Below are 25,740 nucleotides of genomic sequence, written 5' to 3'. Positions count from 1 at the left end.
TTAGAATCATAAAACGCCTCATCAACTATCTGCCGGCAGACTGCCGTAAGACTGTGATACAGGCCCTGATCATATCCCATCTTGATTATGCTAATGCTCTCTACCTTGGTATCACAGCGGGCCTCTGCCACAAACTCCAGACGGTCCAAAACGCCGCCGCACGGGTGGTTGAGAGAATCCCGGCCAGACACCATATTACTCCTCATCTCCGCAAGTTACATTGGCTGCCCATAGAAAAAAGATATATGTTCAAGGCCATGACTCTGGCCTTTCGAGCTTCAAAAGGCAAGGGATCGGCACACCTCAAAAACATCCTTCGACCCTATGCCAACTCCAAGATTCTACGGTCCAATACCCTCCATTTACTGGAAAACCCCCGATTTAAACGATCTCGGGCTGGTGGCAAAACCTTTGAGGTCTGTACCTCTCAATGCTGGAACAAACTTCCATTAGCCTTACGCACTTGTCAGACAGAATTAGTCTTCCGTAAATCCCTGAAAACACATCTATTCTCTTCCTAAATTTGGATATCTGCCCCAATGACCTCCCTTTGTTTTTCAGAGTTCTCCAATCTAAATCCAATGGAAACCTTATAGAGACCATTGCTGATACAATTATTAAGCAATTGGAAGGTCAAATGATCAAACAATTTAATATTATTTTTAAGAGACTTGATAGACTGGAAACCCTCGTGAAAAACGAAGAAGCAAAGAGGAAAGGTATGGCCTGCCTAGACCAAATTAGAGGTGAACGTCTGTTAAAACACTTAGAGACTATCACTAGCGCCCTATCTAGCGGAGGTCCCACCATAAACTGTAATCCAGCTATGGCTAAACTAGTACCCCCTCTATACCTACTTTACCGCTGAGGGAAGTAAATAAAAGGCAAAACCATTCTGCTTCAACTCCGCCATCCATCCCTTTGCCACCCTCCGTTCTACCTTGCACCACAAACTCCATCAATAATACCCAGAAGAGTAATCCTCCCAGAGGCACAGCCAAGCAGAAGGTATCTCCCAACCTTGGCCAGGACAGGGGACAACCGGAGGACAACTTGCCGATAAAACATCAAGGTCCTGCTTTACATCTTCCTCCTGAGGCTTGCCCTTACGTCTTGGTTCTGGCTGGCATACCACCGCTTAGGGAGGGTCAAGGAGAATCCTGGGTCCAGTTACATAACAAATGCATTGACTGGTTAACTAAACATAAGGGGGTCGGCTATGACATATCCAACAAAATTCTTTCTGCACGCCGGGTGACCTGGGTTGGACCTCTGTTCAAAAACATCAACGGAGACTGTATTACAATCAACTTCAGGAACCCGGGCACAGTAAAATTCTTATTAACCAAGAATTACAACCAGCACGGCCAAGCTACTGTGGTGACCCCCTTACCTCTGAGTTACTTTTACAGACCCCCACATAGAATGTTGCAACCACCCCCCTTGTTTCCGTTATATAATAGATTCTCGGCACTATCTGACCAGGGCACCTTGGACTGACTGCCAGCCACCCAGGAAGATTCAGCTGGTTTCATGGATTTGAGTTCTGCCTTTGATTTTGTAAATCGCTCCCGTTTATGGTCCGTCCTACTTAATTATGGTTTAGATGATTATTTAGTTTACTTTTTATCTTACCTCCATAGCGACCTAAGAGCCCGTGTGCGCATTAACCACACGGGCAAAGTTTCCAGTGATATTTTAATCGGCAGGGGGGTCAGACAGGATTGTGTTCTGGCCCCTCTGCTTTTTATCCTATACATTAATGAGCTGAGTAGTTCCCTGAGTACCCTAACAAAAGATGTACCGTATGTAAATGGCACTCCCATACCTACCCTTTTTTACGCGGACGATGCGGTCCTAATGGGCCGCACCCCAAAGGCACTGCGTATCTTAATTTCAGGTTTTGTTACTTTTATGGCTGATTTAGGTTTAACCACAAATTTTAAAAAATCACTTATTATAACCTGTGGTCCAAAAAAGTATAAAATTAAATTATTGAGATCATGTCAGGGCAAAATGTTTTAAAAAGCACCTGCACTTTCCCATACTTGGGGCTGTTGTTCTCTAACACTGGTTCTTGGCAACCACATGTCTCCTATGCGATGAATAAATTAGGTAAAGCGATCAACTCAATAATTTCCCTGCGCCAACCTAATCATGCTGATGTGATTACGCCTTTACTAAAGATCTATCAAATCCAATGCATCCCAACATGTACCTATGGCGCAGAGGTATGGGGACATACAAATTGTCTCCATATCCAGACAGAAGAAAATAGATTCTGTCGGAAGGTGCTGGGTGGAGTCATCTGTGCCTCAAACTACATATGCCACAGTGAATTAAATATCCCTTATATAGAGGACCTTGTCAGATCAAGACCGGTCCTTTTTTGGCTAAAGATATGGCAGTACCCTGCAGCCTCATTGACACGTGACATAATTTCAGATTGTTTAAAATGTGACAGGGCACATTGTATACCAAGGTTGAAAGCCGTGAATGAATGTCTAATAAGTGTAGGGCAAGGACACCTGTTTACATCTCCCAATCTCATAGACCGCTCACATAAGATTCTGATTCAAAGGGCTCTGTATAACCTTTATAGAGAAGTGCGGGAAAGTAGCGATTTCCCAAAGTGTACAGTTGCAAAGTATATGGGCCATTTGGAGGCCCCTGCTTGTTACCCTGCCCCGCCCCAGAAATACCTACGTTTAAATCTTGGTAGATGGAACAGGAGTTTACTGTTCCGTTTTCGGGACGGGATCATCGTAAATCTGCTAAACTTTCCTTTGGGTTATAACAAACATTTGGAAACCTTAAGCTGTCCGTGTAACCCGATTAAGAAACAAAGTATTATGCACTTTATGTTTTTTTGTGGTATTTATAAACTGTTTACTGTCCATTATTTAATGCCATACTGTCGGAAACATGACCTGTTGGATTTTAAGATAGCGTTGAGGAATTTATTAATGTTAGGATCAGATGAAATAATATTTAGAGTGAGCTGTTTCCTTAAAGCCGCCGTTCGCTCGCGAGCTACTAAAATTTGTACATTGCACTTTGCACTTTGTATCGCTTAACAATTTGCACATCTGTAATTTGCACATACATCTGTCCTGATTTTACCTTTGTCTTTGTTCCACATTTTATAGTTGTCGCTATTTTTAGATGATCTAATTTTTAAATTACATATATTGTCCTCTTTTAATATGTACCTGCATTGTTGTAGAATTAGATAGACTAAATTTTAGTTGTTCATTTTTGTATTCATTGCCATTGTATTTGTTATGCACTTTTATGGATGTTTTATTCCGAAAAAAGATCTTTGACTTGACTTTTCAGAGTTTCAGCGCCGGGACGCACCGTTGGGGCCGCTGTGCGCTCTATAAAATTCTCAACAAAAAAAAAAATGGGTTGGTATTATGTATGTAGGTGTTTTCGTACATAGACATAAAGAGTACTGCTAGCTCCGGTGCAAAGGGGCAGCCCATGGCTACCCCTTTGACTTGATAGTAAAATTCCCTATTAAAGCAAAATTACTTCTGCTTTAATAGGGAATTTTACTATCAAGTCAACATTGGACATAAAATTCAGTCTTGCTTCAGTCTTGCTCAGTCAGCTACCAAAATTGCATTTCTTGATGTATAATGTACGTATAATGAGGATTACCATCACCATGCAGAGAACCGGGGATTTTGACTTCCAAGTCTCTCTCTGAGCCTATTATGGGCCCTCAACCCCATCCCCCAGGGCCCTCATTATTTTTACTTGTGTGCCCTGGTGCACACCCAGGGTCTCCGCCATGCACAATGATGGGGGACCCAGGGTCCTACAGCCCCACCCGGCTTCCGCATGCAGTGGGAGCTAGAATTACTTCTGCCGCAGGGGGCCGCTATTTATGTTGCTCCCTCCACTGGAGCAACACCTGGATCATTTTCCCTGTCCGCATCAATGTTATTTATTATTTATTTGTTTGTTGGTGTGTGGTTTAACTCTTTTTATTGATATTTCAAGGGATTGTAAGGACATTTGTGCGCAAATTACCAAGGTTTTGGTGTGACGTATGGCACAGGCATTATGTAAGTGACGGTTACAGAGAGCACCTAAATACTATGTCAATGTGAGCCTATCTGTGTACATCAAAGTGTGGTCCGTGTACTCGCCAATGTACCGCCCCTACTATCTGCTTCCCCCAAGTACAAAAGGCTAAAACCTCCCCATCTGTGTTCACCATTAAGAGGAGCTCTAAAGGACTGAAAGTAAGAAAAGGGAAGGAAAGACTTCCCAGAAAACATCCTGAGATGACGAGTGAGTTCATTTTAACCTACTTTCCTATATGCATTCTTTTACAGCTCCTAGGATCAATATCCGCTAAGGAAATATCTGCCTCTGCAAAATCAGGAGCTGTGGCAGAGGAAGTTCTGTCTTCAGTAAGGACTGTTGTTGCCTTTAATGGTCAGAAAAAAGCACTGGCAAGGTAAGTTTTGTTTTTCAAATCACAACTACAGTATTTAAGAAAATGTGGAATGTACTCCTGTACTCTGCACTTTACAATCAATTGATCAAGGCGCTTGTAAGTGATAGTGTTTGAAAAGACTTTACAAGCAGAATACATCATAATGGTAACACTCTACATACCATTGTAAAAAAAAAATATTATTAAAATAAATCTAATTTGCCGTATTTATAGTTAAACTATTTTATATTTTGCCACTTTCTACTTCAACAGGGTCCAGCTCTCTTCAGGGATTTATCTTATAATGTGCTATGAAATGCTGGGACTCGTTGTTCAGAGGTAGGCAGCTGGGAGATGTTCTCCAGCTTCCACATGTCCCAGTGGCTTAGTGTGATCGCTAAAGAATACAAAATCAAACCGTAAAGTGTACACAATCGGCACCTTTAGACACAAGTAATTGACTGTCTCCTGCCAATAGAAGAATTACCAACTTAACCAATAACCAGGTGTGAACCTCGATAAATATACAAAAACAGAAGCCATGAATGCTACATGGCCCAGAACATATTTAAGTTTATTTATATATCAATAAATACATTAAATTACACGTAACAATTAAACTCATGTCATTATACGCTATTAGCCCTGGGTACCTAAGCAAACATTAATAACTAAGCATTGACAAACTACGTGAGTTTGACTTCATTTTCAGTTCATATAGCAGATCTAGTGACTTTGAAAAAGCTTGTAAGAAAGCAGTTGTCCGATTAACAAAGCATGCATATGCTACAATGATAATGCATTCTGTAGCACACTATGTTATGCCTTGTAGCCTTAGCTTGTCATAATGCACTTCTTTTTCTGGCACTCTTTTTATTCTGGTACTTACTGTATATCTAATCCTATCATGAATGCAACCCTAAGAGTAAACTTACAGTTTATAAAGCACTTAGCAAGAAAGTGAAATGAGATAATAACCCAAAGGGCATATTTAGGAATTATGTACGGCAGGGCAGTACAGCACGTCACCTTGCTATGCTGCCCTGCATCACAGGAAAAGGGCACAAATGTGCCATGTTTATCCAATATGGCGCATTCATGTCCTTTCCCCTTGCGCCGTTTTGGCAGCAGCACAGGTTGGTGAAAGGGTGCTTGTGTTGTATTGTTTTTGTGCAGGAAAGGACACCTTCTTGCCAGAGCCAAACTAGCCATAGCGGGCATCAAGCATTTCCCCTTGAGGCTGGAATGGTGGGGGCTAGTTTTTCAGCAGTGATGACTAGTTTTATTACTGGGGACTAGTGCTGCAACATCGACCCCCAGTATGAAAGGCAGCGGTGCACACATGTGCAACCCCCACTCCCCAGGAGGGGGCTGGTCTGACTAAATTGCCAGGGCTGCTTTGGGTTCCCAGTCTGGCCATGCTTCATGCACAAAATAAATCCTGGAAGACTTTTTCTTTTTCTATGTGTGCTGCAGAATGCTGCACTCTTTAGAAAGAGGAAAAACGTATCTTTTTGACACATTCCCAGTTTTATCAGGTTTGGTAAATCTGGAAATGTGGTAAAATCCATGGGAGGTACATGGGAACACCCAAGGAACTCCTCCCATGTGCAGCATAATGAAACACAGCGATTTGCACTGCTTTGCGTTTCTCGCATTTCTTAAGCCATTCAAAGCCACGCAAAGTGGCTTTGCATGTCTTCAGGAAAATGGTTTGCGTCACATTTGCGCCACATTGCACTGCACAAGAGTGATGCAAAACAGATAATAAATATGGCCCCAAGAGCCATTGAACATCTCATATCCCATGAGGGGTAGTGTTAAGGTCAGAGAACAGCATCTTACAATGAGCAAACTTTCCTCTACCTTGGCTGGGGTTATTTGTGCCCAAAATAAGCCACAATCTCCATGATATTTTTGTGTCAATTATGTAGCATGACGTTTTGCCTCAATTATATAGCATTGTTGCTGCTAATCACTGCCACTTCTGCAAGGAGCTGGACTACTTTAAAAACCTTTGTTCTCACAGTTGCACCACCTTACTAAATGTTCCAAAAATGCTGAATTTAACCAGCACTGATGGGGAGACTGCAACCCCTTGCAGTGCTTCTCAAAAGAGGTGTTAGGCTTTAAATGCACAGCACAGCACAGCTGCATTACCCATTGTCCCAATCCTTAACTCCTCTAACTCCTTTCAATGTGTACTGAGTATAGACTAACTCATATGGTGAATTATATATAAAGCAAACACAAGGAGATGATAGACAGAGCGCTGAAACTATTCAGACACACTCCCCCAGTCAAAGATCTGGGTTGAATCCATCATGGTTCTTTAGCTCACTTCGCCACCCCAGCTCAGACACAGCTATATGCAAATCAGTCTTGACCCTGGGCCTCATGGGAACAGTCCAGCCCGAAATGCCAAGCCATGTCGTCCCTGGACCGGAAACAAGCATCCTCATACCGGTTTCGGGCTAAGAGCCCTCATCAGCCAGGCTAGCTTGAATCCAGTGGCAAAGTGAGCAAGGAACCCACGTCTGGGCATAACATGCCAACTTAGGGCAAACAAAGCAAACACATGGAGATGATGGACGGAGCACTGAAACTTTTCAAACACTCACCCCCAGTCACAGAACTGGATTGAATCAAGACATGGGTCCCTCGCTCACTTTGCCACTGAACTCAAGCTAGCCTGGCTGATGAAGGGTGTTACCCAGAAACCAGTCCCAGGATGCTTGATTCCGGTTCAGGGAAGACATGGCTTGGAAGTTCTGGCTGGACTGTTCCCATGAGGCACAGGGTCAAGACTGATTTGCAGCTCAGGGAAGACCTGGCTTGGCAATTTGGGCTGGATTGTTCCCATGAGGTACAGGGTCAAGACTGATTTGAATATAACTGGGTCTGAACGGAGGGGGTGAAGTGAGCTAAAGAATGACGATGGATTCAACCCAGGTCAGATACTGGGGGTGAGTGCCTGAAAAGTTTTAGTGCTCCGTCCATCTTCTGCTTGTGTTTGCTGTGAATTATATATAGTCCAAAATAGATATCAAGGTGACTTATGCATTTCTGAAATGGGCACAAGATATGCAGTATATGACAAGTGGTAACTTGTACACATCTGAATTAGTGGGTACCCATAAGAGCATATGATTTAGAGGGTATATTTCAAAATGTTTTCTTTCTTACACTCTGGCTTAGATTTGGAAGGTACAAATGCAGCAATATTCAATTGGTAATTCCACATATCCTACTTGTATTTGTTTCCACATGTCTTCTTATAAAAATGGTACCTCACTTGTGCAGGTCGGCCAGTGCCTGCAACAGGAAACTGCTCAAAAGGCAACATGGATACATCATACTTTTCCACTCAAAACTGACAAGTTTTTTGCAAAGTGGCTAGCTGTGGTTGTTTGGACCTAGATCAGCCTGTATCTAAAGAAGCATAGCAAACCTGTACATTTTTGTAAAGTAGACAACCAGGGGAATACAGGATAGGCTAACTTGTATGGCTCTCACCAGGATGTTTTATCCAGAATCCCTTGCAAACCACAAGCATTGACAAAAAAACTAATTTTCCTCACATTTCTGTGATGTAAAGTTCTGGAATCTGTGAAAAGCCAACAACTTTCATCCACCTAGCATTCCCTTAGATCTTCCAATAAAATTGGTACCTCACTTATATGGGTAGACATTGTGTCCGAGACAGGAAGTGGCCTAAAACGCAACATGGACACATTACATTTTTCCACTCAAACTGACCTGTTTTTTGGAGAGTGGATAGCTGTGGATTTTGGGCACTAACTCAGGCAGCACCTAGAGAAACCTTCATATATATTCCGTGAAAAAAACATAGGTTACAAGTACTTTATAGCTAGGCAATATAATTTAAAGAGCCCTTAGAAATTCACTGAAAAAACAAAGGTTACAGGGACATTATAGTTAGGGTCATATTTCACTTGTACAAAACGATTGAAATCCAGAAGTTATAGCTACCTGAGCTAACGACGTCCCTGCAATGCACATGGTAAGTGACATCACTGATGACATCTCAAATGACATCACTCATTATATTACTTATATCCAGTGATTTTGTTTTCTAAATCTTACTGAGTGTTAAATATATATGGAAAATATATATAGTAAGGTAAATAGCTGAAGGAGTGTATGTATGGGTGAGTCTGTGGGTGTGTATATGGTGTATGGAAATAGTGAGTGGGTATGTGAGAGACTGTATACATGAGTGAGTTTGTGTATGAATATGTGAGAGGCTGTATGAGTATTTGTATGGGTGAGAGAGTAGGTGAAAAGTGGCTGTAAAAGTGAATAAGAGGATGAATGAGTAGCTGTATGTGTGAGGGTGCAGCTATGTCAGCTGCTGGAAATGGTGAATGTGAGACTGCATGAGTGGGTGAATGGTGGCTATGGGGGTACCTAAGTGTCTGTATTGGTGAGTAATAGGATACATGAGTGGTTGTCCAGGGACATGAATGTAGATGAAACTGAGCGTATCAGCTATTAACTGGGTGCTTGAATAAACATATGGGTGAGTGACTGGATATGTGAGTGCTTATTTGGTGAGTTACTGTGAGTGAGAATGTATGACTGCTTGTCTTAGAAACTATATATGTGAGTGAATACATATGTTAGTATATGTTTGGATATGTGTGTGTATGTGTGAGCCAATTTATGAATCAGCGAGTGGCTATATGAGTGACTGTATAGGTGAGAGAGTTAATGTGTGAGTAGGTGTATGGCTGACTGACTCAGTGTGTCAGTCGTGTTATAGGTACATGTGCGTGTATGTAAATGTTTATATGTCTTGATGTGTGTGTGCCTTTATAGTTCTGTGAGTCGGTGCATTAGTGTCTGTTAATGTGAAGTTACTGGTTTGGTTACTGGGTGTATGGGTGAGTTTGTGTGAGTGCCTTGATTGATCCATGAGTAGGTGTGTGAGTGTTTCTATGGGCCTGTGAATGGTATGTCAGTGGTTGTGTGATAATTGGTGTATGGAATGTTGTATATTCAGTGCTGGGCGTAATTTGCGAGTAGCGCTACGCGTAGCTACGCAAAGTGCACTTCGCACTAAGCGAGCTACGCGTAGAACTACGTGAACCGTGTAGTACCCTGTTCGCACTGTGCAAGAGGCCGTTTTCAATGATTGCACAGTGCTGACAAGCATCCGGCACTGTGCAATCATTGAAAACGGCATCTTGCACAGTGCAAGCTGTAGTTTTCTGCTGCTCGAATTGATTTTTACTCGAGCGGCAGCTTTCTCAACGTGGACTGGTAGTTTCTCATTACGAGCGGTCACAAGAATACGCAACCACTCTCTATGAGAAACCTGACCTTCCCGCGTTGAGAATCTCGCCAGGAGGTTTATTTTTCATGATCGTGATCGGCAACTTGATGTTGCTGAGCGCGAATGAGGAAAAAGTCTTGCCGGGAAGTCATTTCGCTTGCTTGCAGTAGTCAACTTGACGTTGAGGACTGCGAGCAAGCCAAAAATGACCGCTGCACTACGCTACGTGAAATGCGGCAATTGCAAGGCATGCCCCCTAACTCAAGAAATTAAACAATTCAGGCATAAAAATCACACGCATACGTTAAAAGAACATAGCAACTGTAACTCCAGTGGGGTCATCTATGCGATTACATGCCCATGTGGGTTTTTGTACATCGGCCAAACGATTCAAAGGGTAAAGTGCCGAATATTACAACATATCAGTCGCATCAATTGTAAAACCTTGGGTGCACCACTCGTGGAGCACTTTACCAAATTCGAACACGCACCTGATAGCCTGAAATGGTGCGTTCTTGAAAAGGTAACACCAAACCCCAGAGGAGGAGACATTAATCAAATACTGAATCTTCGAGAGTGTCGATTTATACATTTATTCGACACAATCAAACAGGGCCTCAATGAGTACGAAGAAATTAACAAACAGGTTGCAATACTGAATAATAGATGATCTATCATAAATTTGACTATTTTTTCATTACTGAATTTATGACGTTCATGAATTTCCTTGGCGATATCCCCTGAAGTATGGTGGTCTCACTATTGTCCATTAGGGACTGGATATCGATGACTTATCAAAACCTGGAAGTCTTTTCTCTTTTTTTAAAACCAGCTACCATTGAGAGCCTGATCGAGCTCACACCTTGGGGGAGTCCTTTCTTTATGTCCATTCCCTTGTGAACGTCTAATACGTTTGTATGATGTCACTACGCTGTGGCTGTACCTGGCATTGTGGAATTCCCAGCAGCGGACGCGCAACTCGGCAAGGTATGTCTCCCGGTGCTGTAAACTCAGGAATCACGAGTCACTATGCGCGCACACCCCTTTCGAGGTTATAACACTTATGTTCGTTCTTTTTCAGCGCCAATCGGTGCCGATTAGAACAGTGTCCCCGAGTAAACATTTCCACGAGTGATGGCCAAAGAAGACACATAAAGGTAGGCAACATCACGTTTGTGTTAATAACCGCGTGTCACACACATTAGAACGGCACTTGGTAACACACATTTTTTATGTGCCCCCCTTTTCAGTAATTACCGGTGTCTGGTTGTGAGCAGTATACTACCCGAGTAAACATTCCAGTGAGTGATGGCCACGTAAGACATGACAAGGTAGGCAATGCCTGGTTTGTCTTGTGAAACCACCAATCATACACTTTAGAATGGCATCTTGGTAACACACATTCCATGTGTCTCCTATAGTAATTGACGGTGTCTGTCTGTGAGCTGTGTCTGCAACCAAAAAGTTCTGGAATTGGCCCCCCACTTTCTGTTTACGCCCAAGATTGATTACGACACGCGGCTACCCCCAATTCAGTTGGTAAGTTAACCCTATAGTACTGTAGGAAGTCTCACAACTATGAATGTAGACTGAGAACTTACTCTGATAGACCGATTACACCTTATTAATTATAGGTGTGGGGCATACAACGATCAAGCACATACTTCGTCCATCCAGGTGTAGGAGGACCAAGGACACCCCCTAAAGAAATATTTTAGGTAAGCGGAAAATAGAGCTCCCCGCCTTTTTAAAAATCTCCAATCCTTGCAACTCCCTGATTATTGCCTTGATTTACCCTAGGTTCACAAATTTGAATAGCTACGGTATGAAGGTTGTGTCATACACGTCCTGAGGAAGACCCGCAGGTTGAGGTTCCGAGTTACCCCTGTACCCCAAGACGGGTCGAAACGTCGACGCTTCTTCTTTTTATAAAAAACAGGACCACTATTCATTGAGAAATTTCATTATACATGCCAGTTGAGACTGTATAAATGATAGAAAATTAACAAACAACAGTGGCCTTATTATATAACCAGCTGGACATTTTACAGCTTTTGTTTTTTCATTTATCCCAAACCTTATGTCACTTTTACGTTGAGGCTTACACCCTTTCCTTCAATCACCTTTTTCCTTTTCTGGCACTCCCCCTTTTTAGAAGCAGGTTGCTCCCCTTTTTACCGTCAGCATTTAAGATGCAAAAAATGTATATAATTAATTTTGTTGTGATGCAGTAATTTATTAAAAACTCCTTTTTGGAATAAATCTAGTTTTTCAGGTAGTTGCTTTATTGTATTTGAAAAACAAAACTTCACTGATCAATTCTACAGAGTAGATTAATTCAAAACACTCATTGAATAATGAAAAATGTTTAACTGTGAGCACATCATTTATTGATTTAATGAACAATTCGGTTTGGACCATTGTTTTTTCTGAGATAGCACTACGCTACACTGCGCGTGTTTGAACTGTGCTACGTGCAGTTCGCGTAGTGCAAAATAGCGCATCTTCGCAAACAACGCAAGCGTAGCACTTTGCCCAGGGTTAATATGGATGTAAGTGGATGTGCAAGTGGTTCACTGGATGATGTCATCAGTGATGTAATTTGAGATGCCATCACTGATATCATCAGGGAGGTTGTTTGAGATGTCATGAGTGATGTCTCTGACCATGTCATGAGTGATGTAATATTTGTGGTCATAAGCAGTGCATGGGGGGGACATGAATTATAGTTAGCTCAGGTAACTAAACTATAACTGCTGAATTTCTCTGGTTTTGTACAAGTCAAATGTGAGCCTGACCCTAATGTCCCTGTAACCTTTGCCTTTTTTAGTGAATTTCTAAGGGTTGTTTAAATTATATTTCCTAACTATAATGTACCCTTTGTTTTTTTCACTATATATATTTGATTTTGTTGAATTATGTTGTACTAATGATTTACTGAAGTGCAGCATATATGTTGATTTAGGCTATATGTAATTAGGGTACTATACCCTGGATTGACTCCGAACGCACGTCCAATGGCCATCTCACATAAAAAGGATGGTGTTATACATATGAGCTTGCTAGTAATTGTGTGATGTAGGAATGGAATCAATAGTTTAAACTTTGGAGGCTGTAATTATTCATATTCTGGAAGCAATACTAGGTGATCCTCCATTACAGGGAACAAAAACAACCATGGTTATACATACAGGTGCAATGATTGATGATATATACACTGTTGATTCCTGTATTTAAGTTTTTTTTATTTATTTCAATTTCTCTGAAGTGGAAACTGAAATTTATAGACTGGTAGTTGGTACATGATAAAAGTTTGAAAGTCTTTTCACCTTTTTCATTGTGGTTGTGCCCTGTGAGACATCATATTTTAAAACCCATAGGGACAGGCCCGCTATCAGAAAGGCACTCAAAAAAATAAAGGTGAAAGTGATACTATAATTAGGTGTGGTAATACTATGGTGGCTTACATTAACAAATAACTAGGAATTCACAGAAAGAATTGTTAAAGTGACATTTTTGAAAGGCTTTGTGGTTGCTGTGATTCAGCGCGCGAGCCTACCTGCTCGCCTGTCCGCCTTCCTGCTCACCTGTCTGCATCCCGGGACCCAGATCTGTCACCAGCCAAGCCTGAAAGGGGTCCAGAGCCTCCATCACCGCGCCTGCTGTCTCCTCCCCCCGCCGCAGCCCTCCAACACCGGGTCTGCCGCAGAACGGGGGAGTTGAGACTACAACTCCCAGAAGCCTCCGCGACGCGAGCGGAAGTCGCGTTGAGGCTTGGCGCCCGGAGGCGCTGTTTAAGGGGCTGGCCTTGCTGGGGAGCGGGTGTTGGCGCCTAACTGTGTTTCAGCGTGCGAGCCTACCTGCTCTCCTGTCCGCCTTCCTGCTCGCCTGTCTGCATCCCGGGACCCAGATCTGTCACCAGCCAAGCCTGAAAGGGGTCAAGAGCCTCCATCACCGTGCCTGCTGTCTCCTCCCCCCGCCGCAGCCCTCCAACACCGGGTCTGCCGCAGAGCGGGGGAGTTGAGACTACAACTCCCAGAAGCCTCCGCGACGCGAGCGGAAGTCGCGTCGAGGCTTGGCGCCCGGAGGCGCTGTTTAAGGGGCTGGCCTTGCTGGGGAGCGGGGGTTGGCGCCTAACTGTGTTTCAGCGTGCGAGCCTACCTGCTCGCCTGTCCGCCTTCCTGCTCGCCTGTCTGCATCCCGGGACCCAGATCTGTCACCAGCCAAGCCTGAAAGGGGTCCTGAGCCTCCATCACCGCGCCTGCTGTCTCCTCCCCCCGCCGCAGCCCTCCAACACCGGGTCTGCCGCAGAGCGGGGGAGTTGAGACTACAACTCCCAGAAGCCTCCGCGACGCGAGCGGAAGTCGCGTCGAGTCTTGGCGCCCGGAGGCGCTGTTTAAGGGGCTGACCTTCCCGCGTCGCGGGACCGCGCGCGGGGCTAAGCCCGGGCAAAGGGCGGGCCCTCTGTGGCCCTCAGAGGCCTGAGGAGTCTGGGCTGGGCACTACCCCCTGCTCAATTTAGCACTGACCACCAAGGTATTATATATCGGTTGTTGAAAGCATACTACAAATGGCCCCCATGGAGTCTAAATCCACCGCCAATAGCACGGCAAGAAAAACGCCCATTAATACACGTTCCGTCACAAGGAACACCACTCAAACTAAAACACCGTTACCAACACTGACTGCAACTGATCGCATGCTCCAACAGACAATCGTGGTGGTTGCGAACGCCATCGAAAATACTGAGAGACGATTGTCCCTACCACCCAGTACTTGCCTAATTCAGCAGATAGCACAACCTGCCAACAGTAATGTTCATAACATAAATGTGACAGCATTATCAAATGATTCCATCTTGATGCAATCTTACACAGGCCTCCTGCGCCACCCCCGATGGAAGATCCTCCTACACTTCCAGCAGTATTTCAAGATAGGGATAGCCGGCTGTCCCTAACTCCTAATTTACAGATTAATGTAACATCATCTGAGGAACCGGGGCCTAGCAAGGCGCCTAGTGCAATCTTGATTCCCTGTGACAATGAAGATCCCATCCACACAATTGACCTTTCTAACAACAGCAGTGCCGATAGTACGACTAATCACGGCACTGTCCATCGTAGATCCAGACGCATGCATAACAGAAAACTACCTACCATCGTTAGGGGGTGTACCAAACAAAGGGGTAGAAGAAAGAAAGCAACCCTACCACTAGCATTATCAGAAGAGACCAATGGAAGCGAACCACCACAGTCAAATTTGGGAACCACAGTCAACGGGGAATCTATAATGGGTCACATCATGGATGCTATGAAGCTCCTTATTGCTCCCCTCAATGACAAGCTTGAGCAAATATGTAAAAAGGTGGAAAACCTGGAAAAATTGGGCTTAGCCAAATTAGAAATCCTCGGACATCTGGGCCCACAAGTTACCCAAACCACCTTGAATGTACCGACTGCGAATAAGGCTAATACGACTGTCATTAACACATCTAAACCTCAGGTTCCACGCGCCAGAAATGTGAACCCTATGACAGCTCCTGGAAAGCCCGTAAATTTACACACCAATACCCCAGCCAATACCTCCAATGGGCCTTCAACATCCTCTTCCTCTAGGGTAAGAGGAGAGATGCACACGGGTCACCCCTCAGTTAGCGGGAACCCACCAGCGCGCAGTTACTATAATAATATTATTCCTGCTGTGATCAATCTCCCACCAGAAAGTAGGCCATACGTGGCTATTCTTGCCAACGTCCCAAAACTTAAACGCTCCCAATTTGAAAATAGTGAAACACTTAAAAACAAAATTTTACACTGGCTTGTCCACAATTGTGGATTCCCCCTAAGTGGGGCAGGCCAGATCATTTCAACTCAAAGGGTAGGGTGGGTGGGCCCCAGCAAAAAGGAAATTAGCGGGGACTGTATAATCATAAACTACAAAACCACTGAATGGGCAAGAGATTCCATCTTGAACGCGCCCATCCCTTCAGATAACGATTACAATACCACCCTGTTCCCACTGGACTACTTTTATAGAAATCTGGTGGGCTTCAAGATTCCGGTGCAGAATTTTAAACACCCTAGAGCAATTAACACACCTTATCCTCTAGTACAGCAGGCTCCAGCGCAATCAGTTGGGTACCCCCTGACCTTTCATGACCCCAATAATCAGTATGTTCCACAACATCCTATGAACCTATATAGTATGCTAAACCCCAACTACTTTAACAACCACAATACCATTGGGTCCGGAACGAACATCTATGGTCAATTTGCAGTCCCAACATCAAATAGATTCCAGATATTTAATTCTTTAGACGAAAATTATTGACTCGAGAATACCCCGGTAGAAGAACTTCCGGCAATTGAGGCCCCTAGGTTAATGGCCGGTAAAACAGTAGGGGAACCTCCAACAGATACCCCTGTAATAAGCCCAAATGATTTAACCGTGACAGAAAACATCACATGTACTGTGTAACATCACCTGGGAAACCCAATAATACCATCAGCCACAACTGTCACTGATCCATCTCAAGTAGCCGTGGAGGAGACCTTGAGGGCTATTACGTGGAACATAGCTGGGTTAGCTTCTAAGGTAAACACCCCCATATGGGCCAATTTTATTAAACAGGGTTATGACATAATCTGCCTGCAAGAAACCTGGGATAGGGCTGAAGTACACATCGAGGGATATACGTCTTTCAATGTGTTGGCTGTGGCTTCCCAGGCTGGTCGAGCCAAGGGTGGGCTAGTGACTCTGATATCTACCGCATTGACTGAGTTCTGTGTTAGTGATCAGGTAGTCTTAGGAGAACATGCTTCAGTTTTGCGTTTGGCCCACAGCGGATATAGAGACCTAATAATAGTGAATTTTTACAACAATATTGCAGGGCACAAAAAGGGTATGTTTATTTCTGATATTGAGCAGGCCATTGATGCAATGCTACTAAGTACACCCAAACCAGCTGCCATACTGTGGGCAGGAGATTTTAATATCAAATCATGTACTTATGCACTCAAGGGGGCATGCGGCCATAGGGAGGAGTACTCGGGAAGGGAAACAACATGTGTATACAATCACTTCCCTCATAACAACCTTGGCAGCGCTCTGAATAACTTATTGGCTAAATACGACCTGGAACTCCTTGAATGCAATAAGAATGCAAACAACGCCAGATGTCCGACATTCCATGGAAGGAACAGCCAATCTTTTATTGACCATATCATGGTATCTTGCTCTGTAACCTATATCAATGTTTGGGTGATTGAACAAACGGCCAGTGATCACAACAGTGTAACTGTCGAACTGCTGGGTTGGGGGACCAAAAGGAATACAGGACGAGGGTGATGTGGACCAAAGTTGACCCCGTTAAATTTGTTACCAATGTAATCACAAACTGCTGCGGAGAGGTGGAGTACTGCCTATCCCCGACACCACGCCCACAAACCCTGCTATCTAAATTTTTAACTATAACAAAAACCATTGAGAAATCACTGACACGCAATATCCGGAAACCAAGAAAAGTCAAGACGGCGTGGTTTGATGACAATTGTGCTCAGTCATTAAAAAGGTTAAAAATTTTGCTTGATGCCACACCAAGAGACTCCTGCAAGATTAGAGAAGAGCGTCATAACTATAAAATTGCACTATCCACCCGGAAGAAAGAACTACAGGATGAGGCCTGGGCAAAATTAGATCAGGCTGCAGAAACCAAAGATCATAAACTTTTTTGGGACACTGTAAATAGTCCGTTCTTGAAGAACGACAATATTCCTGAACTAACCTCACATGTTAGTTGCCAGGCCTGGATTGTACACTTTACTGAGATTTTTAACTCTGATTTTACTCATGATTTTATTCCTGTTTCAAATCTTAATGTCCTAACTGATATGCCAACCTGTTTTAAATGGGAGAAATTATTGTTTTCGGTGTCTTTAAATGAGGTGATCGAGGCAATTGAGAAGAGTAAGGGGGGGAAAGCCCCAGGCCCAGATGGGGTCCCTGTGGACTTCTTCAAATCCGAGATCACTTTATGGGCCCCTATTTTAACACGCTACTTTAATGCTGCTATCGAGGATGAGTTACCAACCTCATGGGGTCAATCCATCTTGGTGCCACTCTTCAAAAAGGGTTCAAGGGCTGAAGCACGAAACTATCGCCCAATTTCTCTCTTAGACTCGTGGCTAAAGATACTGAGTCGCGTGCTTCTGGCAAGACTAGAATCCTGGGTTGAAGATAAAAATGTCCTTTCACCTATTCAGTATGGGTTCCGAAGAGGTATAGGAACCATGGAGCAGTGCATGAACCTTGAACTTATTATCGGCAAGTACACAAGAGCCAAGGAGGGGAATTTGTTTATGTGCTTTGCCGATCTAAGTTCTGCATTCGATCTAGTGGAACATGCACTGCTCTGGCCAACACTACTCGCTATGGGCGCACCCCCAGAGATCATTCACCTACTGGCCAGAATGAATAGCAGCCTTTCAAGCAAAGTCAGATTCGGATCAGACATAGAATGCACCCCCTTCTTTAAAATCGGCAGAGGGATCCGACAAGGGTGTGTGCTAGCTCCCTTGTTATTTTCCCTTTTTATAAATCAGGTTGACCAATCCTTACAAGAATCTTTTGCTGATGCCCCCATTATTAATGGAAAACAAATACCCGTCCTCTTATATGCGGACGACGCGGTCCTGATTTCCAGGACCGCGAATGGGCTTCAAAAGCTAATTGAGAAATTTCACATTTTTATTAAGGGCAGAAAGCTTAAAATTAACAATGGCAAGACTATGACCATGGCCTGTGGAAAGAAACTAAAGAAAAGCAAGTCATTCTTTTTAGATGGGGATAAACTTGAGTCTGTCCAACATTTTTGCTATTTAGGTATTACCTTCTCAGGAGACGGGAGATGGGTAAACGAGCAATCCTGTGTAGGCATGAAGATGACTAGAAACACAAATTGTATCTTCAGATTCGCTTCTAAATTGGGGGGTCGTAGAATAAGAGAGATGATTTCCATCTACAACTCAAGGTGCATGTCCTCTGCCCTATATGGAGCAGGGATATGGGGATATAATCCCCAGATTGCCCAATCCATCCAGCAAGAGGAAAACAGGTGCTTGACACGCTTACTATGTCTTCCTGTTTCAGCGTCAAATGAGATCACTCATAGAGAGCTAGGTTTAAATCATGCCACAGATTTGATTGCACTGCGTCCTCTTTCCCTTTGGCGATCCATATGGGCTAAAGAAGAAACTAAGTTCACCCAGGAAGTAATTTTAGACTGTATTAAACTGGATCAGCATTTGAAAATCCCCTGGTTAAAACACATTTTCTCCTGGTACAAGATCCTTTTTGATCAGGACATTTTTAAAGATATTTTAACAGAATCAGTTTTAACGAAGTGTGACCTTAAAACCACCTTTATGGATCATGCAAAAGGGATCAGAATGAAGAAGTATGCTATGCAAAGTACGTTTAAACTGTATCTGGAGTATAATCTAAGCATAGGATTCTCATCCGATCTCACATTTGTTAATATTAACTCCCATCGCTTTGTTTTAGCACGCCTGAGGTTGGGTATAGTCCACCATCTGGTGGCTTTCCCTACTGTAAAAAAACCCGGGTCATGTCCGTGCCCATGCGACGGGAAATCTAAACAGAGTATCTGCCACTTTTTACTATTTTGTAATTTTTATTTTTATGTATTTTTGGAATACATTGCGTGTAATATAAGAGCTGCAATGCAATTGTTGTTTGACTTGTTCTCCCCGAATGTGTGTGACTGTGTAGCCATCTATATTCTTAAATGTATTGGGCATAGGAAATCAATTATTATATGAGCCCCCTTCTTTCCTTTATCCCCCGTTGGTAAACACATCTATGAACAACTGTGAGTTACTGTTAAACTATGTGCATTTCTCTTATATGAATTTTATCCACTCTGTATTTTTACTTGTTGATTGTATCCTTGATAATGATTATCTTCCGGCTTTGCACTTTTTCTTGCACTAACGTCTTTTTCAAATTCTTTGTAAACAAACCGCTGCTAAAATACCTAAGAGACCAAACAGACGTTGCACTTTACTTATAACTTTGCATATTTTGCACATACCAACTGCACTTTATGCCCATTATAGGCCTCTTCTGATTTGCACTATTATACTTGGCGTGTTTTGCACTAAACCTTAATTGCTGCTAAATAATATACAGTGACAAAATCTAACTCTGTATAGTAACGAGATATATCTTATGGACTTAACAAGACTGGCATGGATATTGATGTAATTTTAAATAAGTTTCATTATTCAACTTACACAAATATGTTTTCAAACTGTATTGATGTATGTTGCTATATGGTTGTACTTGTACAAACCGAATAAAGCATTTTGAAACGAAACGAAATGAAAGGCTTTGTGATACTATAAACAGTATTGTTTTAAAACCAAAAAAATACTGACATACTACAATTTTTGATTATTGAACTAAATATACCTTGCACTCTCACCATGACTGCTTATAACCTCAAACATTCCATCACTCATTTCATTTGAATGCAACATTGAAAAAAGCAGATGGAGGAGCTTTGAGGGCAAAACGAGGAAGTTGCTACAGTATGTATGGCACTATATTCCTATTTAAATCGAAAAAAGAAAAAAGGAAAATACTCTTCACGCTCAAAAATTCAGAAAATTATCCTTTAGATAAAAATTAAATCAAAAAATGTAATTTCAATGAGATTTTCTGGTCTCTTGCATTAGAAAAACTGTTGTTTGTGCTCAGATTTGTTATTTAGCACTAAACAATTAACAACTCATTCCATTATAGTGTAAATTCAACCTGGATTGTTTGCCTGCCCTCTTGAAGGAACTGACTCACTCGTTGGGAAGATGCTAGTTGCATTGGGAAGATGCCTCTCATACTCATGCCAATATATGCTGCTTAAGTGCACCTTTTGTTACAAACTGTTCCCAAACTGGAGTATCGCTAGGCAAAATGATTTACTGGCATAATCCTGGTACATGCACATACATTTTGAGGCACAAGAATACAAAAATAATGCAGATCACGCCATGCTATTAAAAATACGCCCAGGCATACTCACAAGCTGACGACAAACTTGTCTGGTGGCAGCTGGATTTTGCTGTCTTGAAACAGGTGTACCAGGCTAATTTCACAGAAAGTCCTCACACCTTGGAGCTCACAGGGAAAAAACTAAGGACCCAGGCTACCCTCCACTCAAAATGTGCTCAGCAACAAAACCGGGTCCTAATCCTTATAGGAGATGCTTTCTAACATCACCTGTCTACAAATGTATGTGGATTCACTTAAATCTAACACTCACTATATTTCTTTTGAGAGGGTGTGCCTTCCTAATACCTTCTAAAAACCCGTGTGGGTCTACATGTGGGTGCGTGGCTATCATCCAGGCAATCTACTACATGTCCATAGAAAAATGTGTGTGTGGAAGGAAGGAACCTCACAGGAGCAACCACCAGGGAACTGCTGACTGGTACTCGTCAGTTTGTTCCTCTTATCATCATTGGCTCCTTCCCACCATAAATGTAATAAATTGCACGTAAATATGATGTAAAAGGGAAAATAATGATAAACAACTCAAAAAGGTGATTCTACCTAGTTACATTCATGTGCACCTACCCCCCTGGGTACAAGAACTGCTATTCGGTGCTCCACCCTATCTAAAAGTGGGTTAGATATCCCTAGCTATATGATATTCTTTATTCTGTGCTGGGTATCTACTCCTATTAAAACCTACACTCTACAGTTGAGCTTAGTTTTAATCCATAAGAAGCCAACATGTTTCGTTGCCTATCTATCTTGGTCGGCAACTTCTTCAGGTCTCGGGGTTTCCTTTGCCACACATTACTGCATACTTCCAGTATTTAAATCTGCAGACACATAGACACACACCAACAAAGATAAAAACATAGAGTGACACTGATAAATATGTTGCCCATTTTCCAAACGATTGTTTGATGTACCAACTGTATTCAGGACATGCTGTGTTTACCTTCACGAGGGTGCCTGTTGGCATACCTGTGATCTTCCTATGATGCTAGTTTTAACCGTTAGTCCCACATCATGTGGTACGGTCGCTGTATGTCAACTTAAAAAACATGTTGTATATCTGGTCAGTTTTCTACTCATGTCCCAATTGGTTGCTTCCTCCCCTCACTGTCACGTCTCCACTCAGCACTTTAAGTAATTGTCAAGCATCGCCCGCTACGCGGATGCCATTATGCCCCTGCTACTTGGTTTTGTGGTGCGTCAGGGTTTGCTCGCACTCATCATCTAACACACTCGCGGCATATGCATGCCAGCCTCTGCATCTTTCCGCCCCGACACAGCTACACTGGCATAGTGCGCGAGCCTACCTCACACAGTGCATCTTACCGTCACCTTAGTCGGTCTTAACTCGTATTGGGCTCCCGTTCCCGCTGCATTCTGCTCTATTCTCAATGGTTGTGCTTAGGCGGACGCTCAAGAGTGCCACGTCATCATGTACGTATGCATGTCACTTGACCCGGTGCCCACTGGCTGCCATCTTAGAATAGTAAAAAATAGCTGCAGTCTCTAGTGTACTTGCCTTGTTATCCTATTAATTCATTCCAGCTCGTTTAGAATGAAACATATTCAAAAAAAGGACTTATTATATCCGCCTAACCCTTGGAGACTCAGCCACTAGCATGTATGTGATGTTTGCCTCCAGTACTGATACTGAAGGGGCCCAAGTGGTATATCGGTATTGTTTTAACTGTCTATTCCCCACTGTAATTAAATAGGGTATGCTGTTCTCCACATGTAATGTACTTCAAATTTTAGCAATATAACAATTCTGTCATCCTGAAACACCACACTCATAGGGAATAGTGTAACACAGTGATTATTGTTCGTAATATGTCTCGATCTGCTATAATGTTGCACAGCCCCTATCACGGCCCTATAGACCTCTATATGTTCCCATGTTCATATTGCATACACTCGGAAGTGTGTTGGGTATAGGTATTGAATATTTACGGCGTGTTCAAACAATTAGCTCAGAAGAGCTCTCCTGGTAAGGCGTCATCACCGTGTGATTACCTTATTCCATTCAATAAGGTCATTCAGGCCTCTTCTGTCCGCTTGTTCCTGGTAAATCCAGCGGGCTACTTTAATTATCAGCCTGTTCTTAATATTGGTTGGGTCTCCCCGTATTTTTTCTAAGACTACCCATCGAATTTCTCTGGGTTGATCGACTGGACTTGATCATGCTCAAATGTTCCTGTATGTGGATCTTCACCTTTCTCGTTATTAGGCCAATATAGTGTAGACCACATGGGCACGTCAAGCGATAAATTACGTTGGCCGTGTTGCAATTGGTTAATCTGTACAAATGCCATGTCCTTCCATTCACTAGTTGGACACTCTTGTTTTTTTAGTTAGCCCACACATGGAGCATCCTCCACACGGATAATGTCCGGCTAGTGTATCTATAGCTGGTGCCACCTGTCTAGTACGTGAGTGTACCAATCTATCTTTCAAGTTTTGGGATCTCTTGAATGCGAACTGCGAAAGAGGCATCTTAAAGTGGCTAGTACTTAATAAATGCCAGTGTTTTCTAAGAATCTGTAAAATCCTAGTTTTGATTGGTATTACCCGCCTGGGGTATCCGAACTCTATTGCTGTCAGTCTGAAATTGTACCTGTGAGATTACAAGGCATCCTCTAGGGGTTACTTGTAAATACATACAAATAGATTTTTCCTTCATTGCAAAGGTATTTTTCCATGTTGTCCATTGTTCTGCATTTAAACTGTATCCCAACCAAAGCGCAGAAATGTTCCCAGTAGAGCAACATGTTTTTCATATTTTGGGTGGTGTGAATTAGGGATCGGTGATACATTCTGCTCAGCTGGTGGAGTTCACAGAACTTTGCCCACTATGTGTGATGAGATTAATGCAGAGTTCTAGAAAAACTCCTCCATCCACCATTTGGTGGAGTTTTATCTCACACGCAGCTCACCAACTGTGAGTTATTGTGCGCAAGTGAGATATAGCTTCCCCTAGCTTGACTTTTGGGTGCTAATATGGCACCAGGTGAGATTTTGCCAACGTAGGCGGTCTCATGCAGTCCCGACCATTCGTAGTGAGAAAGCTGACGCTCGAGTATAAAATCTGCTAGAACTGCAGCATAACCAACTCGAGAAGCAGCACCCTCTGGCATGCCGTGTGGTGCCATTTGTGCTAATGTTTCAGCATGGAACGAGCTCCCAGCGCTAAAAATCAGCATGAGCTGCACAACATGCTGATTTCCACCCATTCGTCAAACTTCACAGAATCTTGCAGAGTTTTCATGTAAGTCTGTGGAATTCTACAGAGTGAAACTCCATGGTATTCCATGGAGTGAAACTCCATGAGTTCCCCCCACCCCTGGTGTAAATACACACTGCATCCCACATATGCCATTTAACTTTCCTGCCATAGGTGCACTTCAGCCACTATTTCTGGTGCAAGTAGGGAGTTTCCAAGTACAACACGTGTTTTAGAGGTGAAGCAATGATTTAGCAATGATAAAGTGCACAAAGTCCTAAAACCAACAGAAAAGGGCCCAGAAAAGGCATACATTCTGGCAGAATATCGCAGTAAAGGTGATTTGCTATAACTAACATTCTACAAATTTTAAACACTGTTTTCAATATAAAGTGTGTGTAATAAGGATATTTTGTTAAATGCTATATTTTTGCCAACATTTAATTTACTTTTATGATGGTCTCTTGAGACAAGCCAGGCGTGTCAATGACCACTTCTGTAATAAAGATAACACCCACACATTTAGCACAGTAATATCCTAAAGGACTGGCCCCTAAATTGCATGGAGGCAACACCCAATGAGGGAAAAAATGTGGCTCTGCAGCCACACCATATTATGGACTCAGGCGCCACATGAAGGTAACCCCTTCAAGTGAGGCAAATGGTGTCTCATTAATGCAGACGGGTGTAGTTACTCACTGAATTCGCCTACAGCAGGATCTCTGTTCTCCTTTAAAGTGTAGGCTGGGTATTGTCTACAATGTGAAAGAGAGAGCAACTGCTTCTAAGAGCAAATTCACCTTTCACTAATGTGCTGCCAGCAGGACTGTTGGGGCATACGTTATCTCTAATGAAGCCCTTACTGATCAGTGTGTTCCAGCAAAAATGTTCATGAAGAAGTGTAAAATAACTTCTTTACATACCTTTGAGTCTAGATTTACTAAAGGTTGCGTTATTTTGTCCTGTGCCTTTTTAGTGGTAATTAATCAACACTTACCTTTGTATAACTTTTAACCATTCAAAAACTCTTGCAAAACATTAGCAAATAGCTCCATTGGATTCTAAAGGAAGTATCTTTTATACTTATCATGACCAAAGGCATGCACTTTTGCATAATAATCTATTAATTTGAGCATGTGGTGTTCTGACTCAATCATCATCATTTATTTTCCTTTCACAGTTATGAAGTCAATTTATGTGCTGCAAAAAAATTTGCAATGAGGAAAGCATTTGCTACTTATTTGTCAATGGGAATCTCTCAGTTGCTTACATTGGCAACCTACGGGCTTGGAATATGGTATGGTACAAAATTAACCGTCGATGAAAAAGATATCTATACAATTGGCAGAGTGGACATGGTAAGTACCAAAACGTATATTATGGTGTTTTGCTGTATAATAGAGAAACTAAAATATTTAAAATTGCACTAGGAACAAAATTACGCTACTTAATCAAAGGTGTTTAAATAGTAATATAAATATAAATTCGGGTATAGAGAAAGGCCTGTATTCTCTTGTTAAATAACAGAATCAGAATATGTTAGACCTTTCATTCTTAGGATGGTCTTCCCCCAACTTTTTGCCTGCTTACCTCCACTGTTTGCTGTATCTTTTTGTTCACCTTAGGACTCTGATCACATCACCACTGCTAACCGGTGATAAAGTGCACATGTTTCTCCCATAA

General features: G+C 42.6%; 1 protein-coding gene across 1 annotated transcript in view; it reads left to right on the top strand.

Annotated features, from left to right (window-relative positions):
- LOC147688995 (ATP-dependent translocase ABCB1-like) overlaps window positions 1-25,740 on the top strand; it is an 856,748-nt gene that overhangs the window by 331,709 nt on the left and 499,299 nt on the right. Inside the window, exons 10-11 of the mRNA XM_086941881.1 lie at window positions 4,350-4,474; window positions 25,238-25,415. Of these exons, the coding sequence (XP_086798007.1) occupies window positions 4,350-4,474; window positions 25,238-25,415 (303 nt within the window). The remainder of the gene's footprint in view (window positions 1-4,349; window positions 4,475-25,237; window positions 25,416-25,740) is intronic.

Source organism: Lissotriton vulgaris, chromosome 10 (genome assembly GCF_964263255.1).
Source record: "Lissotriton vulgaris chromosome 10, aLisVul1.2, whole genome shotgun sequence".
NCBI lineage: Eukaryota > Metazoa > Chordata > Amphibia > Caudata > Salamandridae > Lissotriton > Lissotriton vulgaris.
Note: the sequence above shows the minus strand (reverse complement) of the source record. Positions and strands in the feature narration are given on the sequence as shown.